Source organism: Apis florea, unplaced genomic scaffold (genome assembly GCF_048593485.1).
Source record: "Apis florea isolate Af1SG1 unplaced genomic scaffold, ASM4859348v1 contig_2293_pilon, whole genome shotgun sequence".
Lineage (NCBI taxonomy): Eukaryota > Metazoa > Arthropoda > Insecta > Hymenoptera > Apidae > Apis > Apis florea.
The window spans coordinates 2120990-2133336 of record NW_028256554.1 but is presented as its reverse complement, the minus strand read 5'-3'; the positions used below and the strand labels follow the sequence as shown (position 1 = coordinate 2133336).

Here is a 12347-nt window from a genome sequence, read left to right as displayed (position 1 = left end):
TTATAGCTAAAAAATTTATTTACATTGTCTAAAATAACCATGAATCTCTTCCAAATCACCAAATCACAAATTTGTTTATGTACATTTGTGTATATATATTCATTTTCTAAAACTATCACATCTTTAAATATATTTTTATATTCAGGATTTGTTAGTATAGGTTGAAATATGATTTTGCATATGAATGTTTAAGCACTATTTGACAAACAATATATATACTTGTTCCACTATATACTATAACAAATTTTTGTTTTATATTTTTGTAGAATATTTGAAATATATAATGTAAAAGCATCCAAGGCACAACTTGGGCGGCATGTACTTAAGTATATATGTATATAGTTCTAGTATTATAGTGCATTGTTGTAATATTTATTAAGCTTCTATTCAGTTCTGTAAAACTTAGCGATTAAAAAGTAATATCAGGTGATTTGGAAATGAGATTTGTGACAAATAGTATATCAATTGAAAAAAAAACAAAAAAGAAGAGAAAAGAGAAAAGAAAAATATCAATAAAGAATAGAAGCTCTAAATATACTTATTACATATAACTATTCGTACATATATATATTGCGGTAAAGCATTGTGCTCATTACGAATGCTACAAGCTCGATATACCTAAAACATTAGTTTATACTTTTCTTTTAACAGATATATTATTTTTATGATTTTCTATATACCAATTACAACATTGTTTCGAAGGAAAATACTTTTTTTCTTCTTTTGTTTAAACTAAATAGGTATTACAGGTGATCACGAAAAAACGATAAGTGGTACGATAAATGTTTTTTTGATTGAATATTTTTATTCGTCGTGTAAAAAATCGTATTTCTTTATACGTTATTGTCATATTTTCTTATATGATTTATACTCCTAAATTCGAATACATATTTTTATTTTCACTGATCCAATAAAGTAAATACTTTTACCATCGTTGATCACCTACACGTAATTTGCTAAATTTGGTAGCAAACAATCACAGCTAGGTACATCGACAAATAAGTAACATCAAGCGGCAGTGACTTCTGTTCCACAGTTCTCAAATACTCTTAAAGTTATATGATCCGTATACTTTCATCATACTTATAATTGAAAAAAATATACGTAAAATATACATAAAAATAACTTGAAATATAATTAGAATTTATCAATAAGTCAGAAGTTCATTTGAATATATATCAGGCATTTCTAATATTGAGTCAATATTTGTAATTTTTTAATAATACCTGTATACCTTAATGCAAAATCAATTGAAATCAATATTTTGTTATGAATGAATTGTTATAAATGAAAAAACAGTTCAGAGTTGGTTATGATGAATTTTCAATGTATAACATTTCTTAATAAATTTTACTTTGTTTTAACCAAATGTTCATATAATTTTCTCAATTTATGAATATATGCATCATAATTCTTATGCTCAATTATTATAATAGAATTTTTATAAAATCGTTATTCATTAAAATATATAATACAAGTAATATTTTTCATAAATGAACATCTTGTATGTGACTCTTTTTTTGTTGATAAAATTTTTTACGTTTTTTTTATGATCAACAAAAATAATTTGTGATTTTAGAATTCAATTAATAAAATTTTTATGTCTTGTACCGAATGTAATACCAATTATTTAAATTGCACATAACATCATAATATAATGGTATACTTTTTATATGCACATAAATTTCTGTTGAAGCATGAAATTTATGAACATTTTTAAAAAGTGCATAGCTAACATACAAGTCTTACATTACTCTCAAGTCTGACAAGTAGCAAGTAGATGACTTTATGTTAGTTGTCATATTAGTTTCTTATAAGGCTACATCCAAAGGCTTACATTTCACGAATGTTAGAAAACGTTGCACAAAAAAATATTTGTATATGTATCAAAGTTAGTATTTCAATATGTCATCAGATACAGTTAACTTTTAAATGTCAACGTGAGATCAGCATCTGATGTATATATTGAAATATTAATTGCATTACTATTAGTAAATTGAAATTAATTACATTTAGATTATAGTCTTTATAGTAATAAATTTAAATAGTTTAAGGCTTGTTTAGGCTTATAAATCAAATGCTTCAAAAGCACACGTATTCGAAACTATAAATTTAAAACATTATATAATTCTGAATCATTCCCATATATTGTTTAATGATCTTTTATTTAATCGAAATCAATTTTTTTTCTGTTTTTCAACTATGTATAACTTTTAATATAAGTTTCGAAATAATTTAATGAAGCATTCGTGACATACCATTAAAAAATATTCTTTATAACAATTTTTCATATAAAATAAAGTATTAGATGTGATTAAATATATTTTAAAAATATGATTCTTCATATTATATATAACATATATTTTTTGCTATAATTCTTTTCCTATTTAACAGCCAAAAAATTGTACAGCTTGTACGTGTACACTTCAATTTTCGAAATTTCATTATTAAGGATTACTTTTAATAATTGTGAACGTTTGCAATCCTTTATTTTTATAATCATATTATTAACTTTATTTTTTTCACATGAGAAGTCTCATATTAAGATAGTAATTTCTCATTTATCATTCTCATTATATTTTCATAAATTTCTTATGATATCTAATTTATTATGGCCTTATATAATATTAAAAAGTGTTCTTAAATCATTAAGTTTTTCCTACATTTCACTATTTTCTCTCCTTGCTATTAAACATAAAGCACAAATTATGATACAGAACTTATAGCATTATGAGGAGAACCCATTTGTGTTAACACTTTATCTAGCCACTGTAAAGGTCCATGTAAATGTGCTTCAATCCAACAAGGAGTGGATGTAACATCTTGTCTATGATATTCAGCACCCCATCCTTTAACAAATGACATTCTACAACAAAACACATAAGTATAATAATTTATATTGTTATGTTATATCATTCATAATGATAATGATTAATTTTTTAATATTAAATTTTACCTTATAGTGCACATTTTTGTTAATTCATAAACTGCTTCAAAACCATGATTAACACTTTGTGAAAGTAATTGTGCAAATTCTTGATTATTAAATATTTTCAATGAACATCCTGGTGGGATCTTACAAACTGTACTAGGATGAAATCCATGATGATGATTACAATTTCTAGATTGTACAAATATAGCAGAGTCAGAAAGACATTCTGCATAAACTTCACCACCTACATAATATAAATGTACTCCTTTGCCTATATGTCTTCTTGTATTTTCAATAGTAGAATTACGATTTACATTGGACAACTGTCCAAGGCAAAACCTATCAGAATTATTACTTGGATTTGTAAAGCCATCCACAATAACAGAATGGGAATGGCAATGAAAAACTTCACCCACTCTACAATTTAATTCATAATATGCAATAGAAGCCCAATAAGGTGGTTCTTGGTAACACACTGGAGCTACTTCAGCTGATCCACTTGTATCCATAGCTACAGGATCAGGTGGCGGTGACTGACCAGATTGTGAACCATCTTCAGGAGGAGAATATGCTGGAGGAGGAGTTTCTGGTAATCCATTAGTACCATATGGACTTTGTGGATTTGGTGATGTTGTACTTCCTGGACTTGGAACAGATCCAACAGATGACATAGGTGATGTTGGATTTACACCACCAGTAGATCCAGCATTAAATCCACTAGAAGAATAGGATACATTGTGTGGCATTGTTGGTTCTGCTATTTGTTGAAATGGTAACAATGAATGTCCAGGTGCGTATTCTGAATGCCTAGGAACTAATACAGGTGGTAATACTGGACTTTCCACTCTTTTATAATGATAAGGATTGATGCAAACTTCTTTTTGTTTAGCAGAAAAGGGATATTGACATAATTCTAATGGTTTTAATTCATGATGTGATTGCAAATCTGGCCATCTCCACACTCTACAATAAATTACATGTGGTAAACCTTTACGATGAGAAACTTGCAATCTACCATCTAAACTTCTTGGAATTGTTACACATTTACTAGGAGTGCCTGGACAACTTAATGCCCGTTCTAATTCTTCAATTGCACCTTTTCGTTTTTTTAATTTTTTTACTAATGAATCAACTGCTTTTTCTGCCCACTTTTCTTCTTCATCACCCTGTTTCCAACCAAGCAACTTTTTTACAGCAGGACTAGTAAATGAAAATAAACTATTCAATGAAGACATAGGTCCTGAACTTGATGATCCTTCTTCATCATCCATGTTAAAAATACTGTAATATATAAACTATATCTATAAATTTTTTTTAATTTTTGTTTTTAGTAACCTGTAATTTAATATAATTCTATTAACTTCCGTATATTAAAAATTTTCTAATTTATTTTATAAAAATATTTTTTTCAAATATATTTTATTTTTATAATTAAAATATTATATCAAAATCAAAATATTATGATATTTAATAAATATTTAATTTATATTATGAGGATATTAATGCTAATAAAATAAAAGAAATAAATATTATGTTAAATATGAGGTTAGAATTTGATATTTGAAATATACAAAATATAAAATATTATACAATAACATATTAAATATTGTAAATATAAAAAATTAATATAATCAAAAATAGAAAATAACTAATAATAAATTACACAGAACTACTTACGTAGAACTTGCTTAGCGATCCAGCATTGTTTTTACTATAGTCTCCCACTCTTGTTACCACATTCTTGACGCCAATCTCTCGCCATGACAATCAAATAAAAATATCTATGAATTTATCGATTTCCACCTTGACTTTATCGTTTCTTAATGACAACAATTTTATGAACTCGATAAATATTTAAGCAAATTTTTTTATAATATAAAAGTCACTCACAATATACATAATATTTCTTTTTTCTCTTTTCTTTCACTACAATTTTTCTATCTTCCAATCTCTATCTTTTTCACTCCTTTTTGTGGTAGAATCAGGGTATTTACAATAAGCAATAGTACCGAAAACTTTCAGAATTTTAATAAGTATTCATAATCTTCTTTATGTACTCACCAAAATTAAACAGCTAAAAATTATTGTAATATATAGAAATATATGAAACAAAATTGATTCCGTTCATATCTCACATGTAGTTTTAATTATAAATATTTATCATAGAAAGAACGAAATGTCGTATAACAGTATTATGGCGTTGCAAGAAAATCATGGCGCCTTGTTTATGAAGACAGTCCCATGAGAACTGTTTTAATGTTATGTACGTTATCTACAATTTGTCGAATTACTCTATTTTTATAGTGTTTCGTTGAAAACTAACTTCTTTTGCACACTTTGTTTGCAATATATAAACATTATATCTAATATAATTTATATATAGGTTTACGTACAGCAATAATACGCACCCATTGCACTACGTAATGAGAATGTATTCAACGATAAGGGCTGATCGTAGATGACTCACATCAAAAAGATGATGCATTAGAGAATAATAAAAAGCTTTATTATAATGAACAAATAACTGTTTATTTTTAAAAAATTTTTTTATAACATTAATAAAATATAATATCTAATAAAATTATTTTATTAATTTCGTGTTTTATTAAATCGATTAGAGTAAAAAATAAAAAGCTGTGATTGGTACAAGTTGTACATATAAAGGAGGGAGATTTGATTGTTTTAATTATCGATTGTAATTATAAATATAAAAATCCTTATATTTAAATATTATAAGATTAATATATACAATAATACAAATTTTTTTTAATTTTATTAATAAACATATTGTTTTGCTAATGCTCTTAAAAATTTCGCTTTCCGAATATTTGCTGCTTCCCTTTGTATTTCTTCATTATTATTAGAATTCAATTCCAATGAACCAATCACTTTAATCTTAAAAGATAATTAAATATAATAAATATAATGAAATATATATAAATCTTTAAATAAATTATATGTATAATTACTAACTGCTAATTGTTTTCTATGATGTTCACCACGTTTTGTGTGTAAATGAATGAGATATTCAAGTATTGTAGTATCCCAAATACAATGATAATATGCATCCATAGCATCTGCTGGAGCACAACTTTTTTGATCACTAGCTGCCATTTTAAAAGCTAAAGTATAATCTACTTCTTCTAAAAATTGACATAATACAGCAGCTTGTGTATAACATTGTAAATGAGCACAACATTTAATCATGCGTCTATAAACAAGATCATCAATCTGTGATCTTGGTACTGGTTGACTAAACAGATCACTAGCTACCATAATAGCTTCTAAATAATACTTTATTGCACTTTCATAATATCCTAGAACTAAAAATATTATGTTATTTATTTTACATTCGAAATATTTTAATATATTTTTTCTAATACAGACCAAAATTAAGATCTCCCATCAATCTTAGCCAAGGAACATTAGTTGGATAATATTTTAAAGCTTGTGTTAATAATTGAAACAGTAATTCTCCAATGCTTCTTATATTATAAGAATTAGCACTACAAAATTATGTTTATATTATTTTAAAATAATATAAAGTTTGTTATATGAAAACTTACTTTGGTACAACAGCAGGCCAAAGAGAAAGATATTGCGCATGTAATTCAAGACTAGATTCATCGCGTAGAACATTTCGTAAACGTGCTAATAATGAAATAACAACAGTAAGAACCATAGGTTCACGCAATCTACTAAGTGTACCTCCAATGCTAGCAATAACATCTCTTGAAGCACTACCAGTACTTGTTCCACTATTACCACTATTACTTCGTTTTTGTGGTTGATCTCTACTTGGCCCAAAAGCAGTTAATACTAAAAATATAATTTCATATTATATTTTAATATAGAAATTTATATATGGCTTTTTAAGACTAACCCATATCCCATGCTTCTCTTGAAAATTTTCTTCCTGCTTTATATTTAACAATATCTTGACAAACACTACTAATAGCTGCTGCAAATTCTGAATAACTAAAACGTTTTTCTAAGCTTGTTAAATAATCCCATTCAGTCATATTTAAAAGAAAAACAGTGCAATATTCAATAATTTCTTGTCGTGGAATAACTTGATCTGTAGCTTGTAATGCTCCAAGACATTGTTTACATCTTGTAATTAAGTTTTCTGTATCACCTATAAATTTTTTTTTTAATTATCTTAATTATATTAAAATAATCACGAAATTAAATGCATACTTACATATATTTGTTGCTGGCCAATTGTGAAGACATCTTAAAATTTCAATAAGCAAACATTCCCAGTTTACTAATTTACATAATTTAAATATTAATGTGTTGCCACTTTGTGAATGTTGTTGTACTTCTTTTTCTAATACATTTAATATTTCAATTGCTCCTTCAAAATCTTTAGACATTACTAATTCTCTACTTTTTGCTAATAATACGTATGAATAATCTTGAAGAAAACCTCTAGAAAGGGACATTACAACACTTTGTAATGGAATAGGTAATTCCCAACAACTATTCACTAACCATAAAGGTTTCATACGATGTTTTCCATCTAAATGTAATAATATTTCATGAATTTCATTAGTATCATATGATTGTATTAATTTTTGTTCTAATCCAAATACTTCTATTTTGGAACTTTCTGCAATTTAAATTTTTTATAATTAGATTATGATTAATATTTTAGGCTATAAAATCAATACTTATATATTTATACTGACGAGTATATGTTATTAAAGGTATGCCCCAATCATTTTTCAATAATAAATCTGGTAACTCTAATTCTTCAATAATAGCTGATTTTCTGATGGTATCTAGTTCTTTATCATTAAATAATGCCATATATAATGGATCACTAAGTATTTTGGAAGCAAATCCATCAATGTTACTTGTATGTACGAGATAAAGGAGATAGCGCGAAATACGTGTTTTGTCTTTAGTAGTAAGTTGTTCTAAAACATTTTCAAGAGCCTAAAAAAGATTTTATATAAGATAGAAATTAAAATAATAAATATTAATAATTTGTTAAACTAATAGAATTTTACCAAAAAAAATACTTCAATTCCTTTACTACCAGCTGCTTGTATTTCTGTTATATAATCACCAAGAATTATGCTACCATCCAAAATTTTTCTAATCAAATTTAAACATTGAATTTGAAGCAAAAGATCACGAGCTACTACAATTTTTCTATTAACAGATCCTCCTTGCACATCAAGTTCTAAATTATCTCTATAAACTTGAGGAATTTCTCTTGAAATGTTATCTGCTTGAAGAATTTGTAATATATTCTAAAATAAATAATTATCATTAACTCTTTGCATAAAATTCAATTTCTATAAAATAATATTTAAATATATACAGTATATTGATCTTTAATTGATGCTTGCAATTGTTGAGTAAGACTGGAAGTTACTCCTTCTATGGATACTTCGCATGCTAAACAACAACCATCTAAAGATTCTTTTCGAATTTTACAATACAACATATCTCCTGAATTATTGAAATTATAAAACAATTCTTTGGCTTGTATAATATGACGTTTTGCTTCTTGATATTCTTCTTTTAATAAGTGAAATCTTGCTAAATCATAATGTATCTAAAAATGTTGAAATAATTAGTAATATAAAAAATTATAAAATAATAATAAAAATATCTTACTTGACATTTAAATTCTTCTAAATTAATGGAATACATATTTTCCCAATTTTGTTTAATCTCTATACTATCTTCAGATAACATTTGGAAAGTGTCAAATGATAACATTTTTGGACTTATATCTTTACTTTCAAGAACATTATTTAATACATTTATACTATTAGATACTTGAGCTTCTAATTTTCTAATTATATCATCTATTATACCAGGTGGTACATATGTTGATTCTTGAATACCTGGACTAACATATATAATGAATTATAATGAATTAAAAAACAAAAAAATTATGTAAAAAATATTATTAAATATATGAATATTTATTAATATTTATCTTACATATGAAGAAATTGTTGTTTTGATTGTTTATTATTTAAGGCTCTATAAATAATTGCTCTTATATGCCATCTATGATATAAAACAATTGTAAATAATACTTGATCTGAAATTGGATGTATTGTAAATTCAGGTATAGTTGGTATTTCCACAATTAAATCCGATGTTATATAAAGAAGATCTTGAAGTAATGTTAATTGTATTGGTAACGGTAATTTTTTTTCTAATACATCCAAATCCCACTTTAAATGAGCTGCTATTTTCAAAGAAAGAATTTTTAGAGCAAGATTTCTATGAGTCCATTTAGTTGCAGTACTAGATTTTGCATCATTTGATTCAGTATCAACAATTTTTACTTCATTTTCCTTTTGTTCTGAATTTATTGTCATAAATTTGATTATTAAGTCCGTTGCTGAAGGATCTAAAAATAATTTTAAATAGTATAAATAATAGAATATATTTATTAATAAATTTATTATATATAATAATTAAGGTTAAATTATTACTAACCAGGAGAAGGTTTAGATAAATGTTGTTGCAATAAAGATGGATTTAATAAAAATTCAAACCAAAGTATTGTATCAGGAGATATCGGCACAGTGCCTGGTCTTAATAAATCTACATCCATCATTGCATTATTTTCAAATTCATAACACAATCAGAAAAATTGTAATCTTATTCTTATACTTTTTAGAGCTTATTTTGAAAATAATCTTAGATGTCGCTAAAATAAGATATAGTCAATTATAATATAAGATATAGTTATTAATAAAGAATATAGATGTCGTATGTAAAAGGCGCGTCATTCTAATAGTAAATGTTTGATCAATTATGAATATACTTCTCAATTTGTTATATTTATACAATTTAAGAAAATCATATCAATCATGGCAAGATTAACTACACAATATATTGAGAAAAAATGCTCACAAAAGCAATTAAATAAATCTCTCAGTAAAAAAATAAAAAAAGATCAATTATATTTAACTCATTTACGTATGAACAATATGTTTATCAGCAATATTGTAAGTTATTTTTTATTGAAATAATAATAATTATAATTTATATTAATTTATTAAAATGTAATTTTTATATATGATATATTATATTATTTTATATATTATTTTAGCGTAATTTCAGTAATTATAAAAATCTTAAAGTAATATATTTACAAAACAATACTATTTCAAAGATAGAAAATTTACACTATGCGTCTAACTTAACGCATTTATATCTACAGCATAATATAATAAGTAAAATAGAAAATTTAAATTATCTTGAAAAATTACAAACACTTTATTTAGGATACAATAAAATATTAGTAGTAGAAGGTCTTGAAAATTTGAAAAATTTAACTGTTTTGCAAATAGAAAATCAAAAATTACCTTTTGGAGAATCATTATGTTTTGATCCACGAAGTATACTCGCTTTATCCGTAAGTTGTTTTTATTGTTATTTTTTATTATATATATTTATACATATATATATGAGCTTTTTCAGACTTGTTTAAAAGTACTTAATATTTCTGGTAATAAAATAACATCTCTAAAAAATATTAAAGAATTATATAAATTAGAAATTCTAGATGCTACAAATAATATTATTGATGATATCAATGATTTAACAGAGACTATAAATATCTTGATTTCTTTAAAAGATCTATCTCTACAAGGTAATCCTGTAACAAAATATTATAGGTACAAGGAAAATCTTATTGCAAATAATGATTCAATAAGTAAGTTTATTTATGTTTATATATGTTATTTATGTTGTTTTATTATGTTTATTTATTTATTATTTATGTTTAAGTTTATTTATTATGCCTTTTTTTCAACATTTATATTTTATATTTTAAATGATATTAACTTATAGAAATTCTTGATGGAAAAATGATAACAGATATATGTAGATGTTTTATGAAAAGATTTAAGATGAAAAAACATCTTTATCATACCAAAAAATTATTAAATACTGCAGATGAAGACATTACAAGTATGATTATTGATAATGAGTTTATAGTAAATATAATTTTATATCAAGTTTTACATATTATAGGTTCATTAAATTTACCACCTGCATTAAAAGCATCAATATCCAGAGCAATATTTCAACATCCTGATTCAAAATTGTCTACAATTACATCTGTAATTAATAAGACACAATCATATATATATCCATCATGGAAAATTGGTAATTTAAATAGAAAGCCATTTCAATTATTCTTATTATAAATAAAAATATATCTATTTTATAGATTTATAGATTATAAATTATAATCTATTTTTTAATTGTATCAGGTGCAAATATTATAAAAAATGGTCGTATTACTCCAAAACCATTTTGGAATACGATTAAAATTAAAAAAACCAAAAAGTCTAATCATGTACAACCAATATTAAACACTGAAATTATTAAATTACCACTTATTTAAATAACTTATTAATATTTTATTATATAGAGTATGGAATATGTAAAAAAAAAAAAACAAATTTTTTTGGATTAGAGGTATTCTTCTTGTTTATTAATATTCTTTTTTAGAAAATTATTTCTAATTCATTGTATATTTCTTTTTATTTAATTTTTTTTTATAATTAAATATTAAATAATTTTTGTATAAATCATTAATTATTGCCTGCATGCTGGAAAGTCGTGTATGAGATAAAAATAAAATCAATGATTAAATTGCACTGAAAAAAATATATGACAAATTATGTAAAAAAAGCGGCAAACTAATTACAATTATTTTATACAACTTTCTAGCACTGAGGCGACATTTATATGTGCATTAACATAAAATTTTCATAATTGAAATAAAGTACATTGAAATTCATGCGTGTAAAACAATAATTCACATTAAATATAACAAAACGTGCATAGTTAGAGTTACGATTTTCTTATACATAAAATACTATTACATAATTATATATTATAGAACTATAATATTAAGTATAATATTGTAATTATCATATTATGACTAAATGAATCATAGAAAATTTATTAAAGTACAAAATATTATTAACTACATTTGTACACTGCTTGAAGATTTATATTTTATTTTTAAAGCTTAAGTTGAATATAATAAAGAATTTTTATCCTCTATATTATATCTCCAATAAGCAACTCTTCAAGCAGAGTTAATATAAAATTTTGATAAATATAATTGTACGAATAAATGAATAAATAAATTTTAAATGACACAAGCATTTATGATACATATTTGTTAGTCACTATAAGCATGGAATGTTAGATATAATAAAAACAAATATATAAATAATGGAATTATAAGGTACAAGAAAATCAATATATTTTTTAATATAATTTTACTGTTTTTTTAAATATCGAAACATAAAAAATTAATTTATGAAATTTCTAAAAATGCTTATAAATAAAAAAAGAAATAAGAACTTACAAGAAAATACAATGGTTGAGCATATCTGAAATATAAGTTAAT

The 12347-nt window shown here is 24.2% G+C and overlaps 3 protein-coding genes and 1 long non-coding RNA gene across 6 annotated transcripts; 2 read left to right on the top strand and 2 right to left on the bottom strand.

The window, feature by feature from the left end:
• Nucleotides 1-2476: 2476 nt before the first annotated feature.
• On the bottom strand, nucleotides 2477-5318 carry Mad (mothers against decapentaplegic homolog 1). Of its 2 annotated transcripts, none has more exons than XM_012487862.3 (3): nucleotides 4610-5318; nucleotides 2957-4267; nucleotides 2477-2866 (listed from the first exon to the last, which is right to left on the bottom strand). In XM_012487862.3, exons 2-3 carry the CDS (start codon nucleotides 4201-4203, stop codon nucleotides 2707-2709), a joined length of 1407 nt encoding a protein of 468 aa, XP_012343316.1. In that variant the 5' UTR covers nucleotides 4204-4267; nucleotides 4610-5318; the 3' UTR covers nucleotides 2477-2706. The 2 variants fall into 2 exon arrangements, with proteins under 2 accessions (XP_012343316.1, XP_012343317.1); XM_012487863.3 differs by having other exon boundaries at nucleotides 2957-4213; nucleotides 4610-4691.
• Nucleotides 4895-5525, top strand: LOC147658232 (uncharacterized). Its single transcript, XR_015290897.1, has 2 exons — nucleotides 4895-5195; nucleotides 5316-5525. It is a non-coding gene; the product is annotated as an uncharacterized LOC147658232 (long non-coding RNA).
• On the bottom strand, nucleotides 5436-9621 carry IntS8 (integrator complex subunit 8). Its single transcript, XM_003694597.4, has 12 exons — nucleotides 9407-9621; nucleotides 8900-9317; nucleotides 8567-8804; nucleotides 8268-8504; nucleotides 7951-8196; nucleotides 7627-7876; nucleotides 7137-7547; nucleotides 6816-7070; nucleotides 6499-6751; nucleotides 6320-6438; nucleotides 5906-6255; nucleotides 5436-5827 (listed from the first exon to the last, which is right to left on the bottom strand). The coding sequence occupies exons 1-12, from the start codon at nucleotides 9525-9527 to the stop codon at nucleotides 5708-5710; spliced, it is 3018 nt and encodes a 1005-aa protein (XP_003694645.1). The 5' UTR covers nucleotides 9528-9621; the 3' UTR covers nucleotides 5436-5707.
• A 45-nt stretch (nucleotides 9622-9666) lies between these two features.
• LOC100864672 (uncharacterized) lies at nucleotides 9667-12099 on the top strand. 2 transcript variants are annotated; one of them, XM_012487770.3, is made up of 6 exons: nucleotides 9667-9921; nucleotides 10026-10331; nucleotides 10397-10631; nucleotides 10769-10888; nucleotides 10952-11086; nucleotides 11194-12099. In XM_012487770.3, exons 1-6 carry the CDS (start codon nucleotides 9784-9786, stop codon nucleotides 11325-11327), a joined length of 1068 nt encoding a protein of 355 aa, XP_012343224.2. In that variant the 5' UTR covers nucleotides 9667-9783; the 3' UTR covers nucleotides 11328-12099. The 2 variants fall into 2 exon arrangements, with proteins under 2 accessions (XP_012343224.2, XP_086760156.1); XM_086904030.1 differs by having other exon boundaries at nucleotides 9680-9921; nucleotides 10937-11086.
• Nucleotides 12100-12347: the final 248 nt, after the last annotated feature.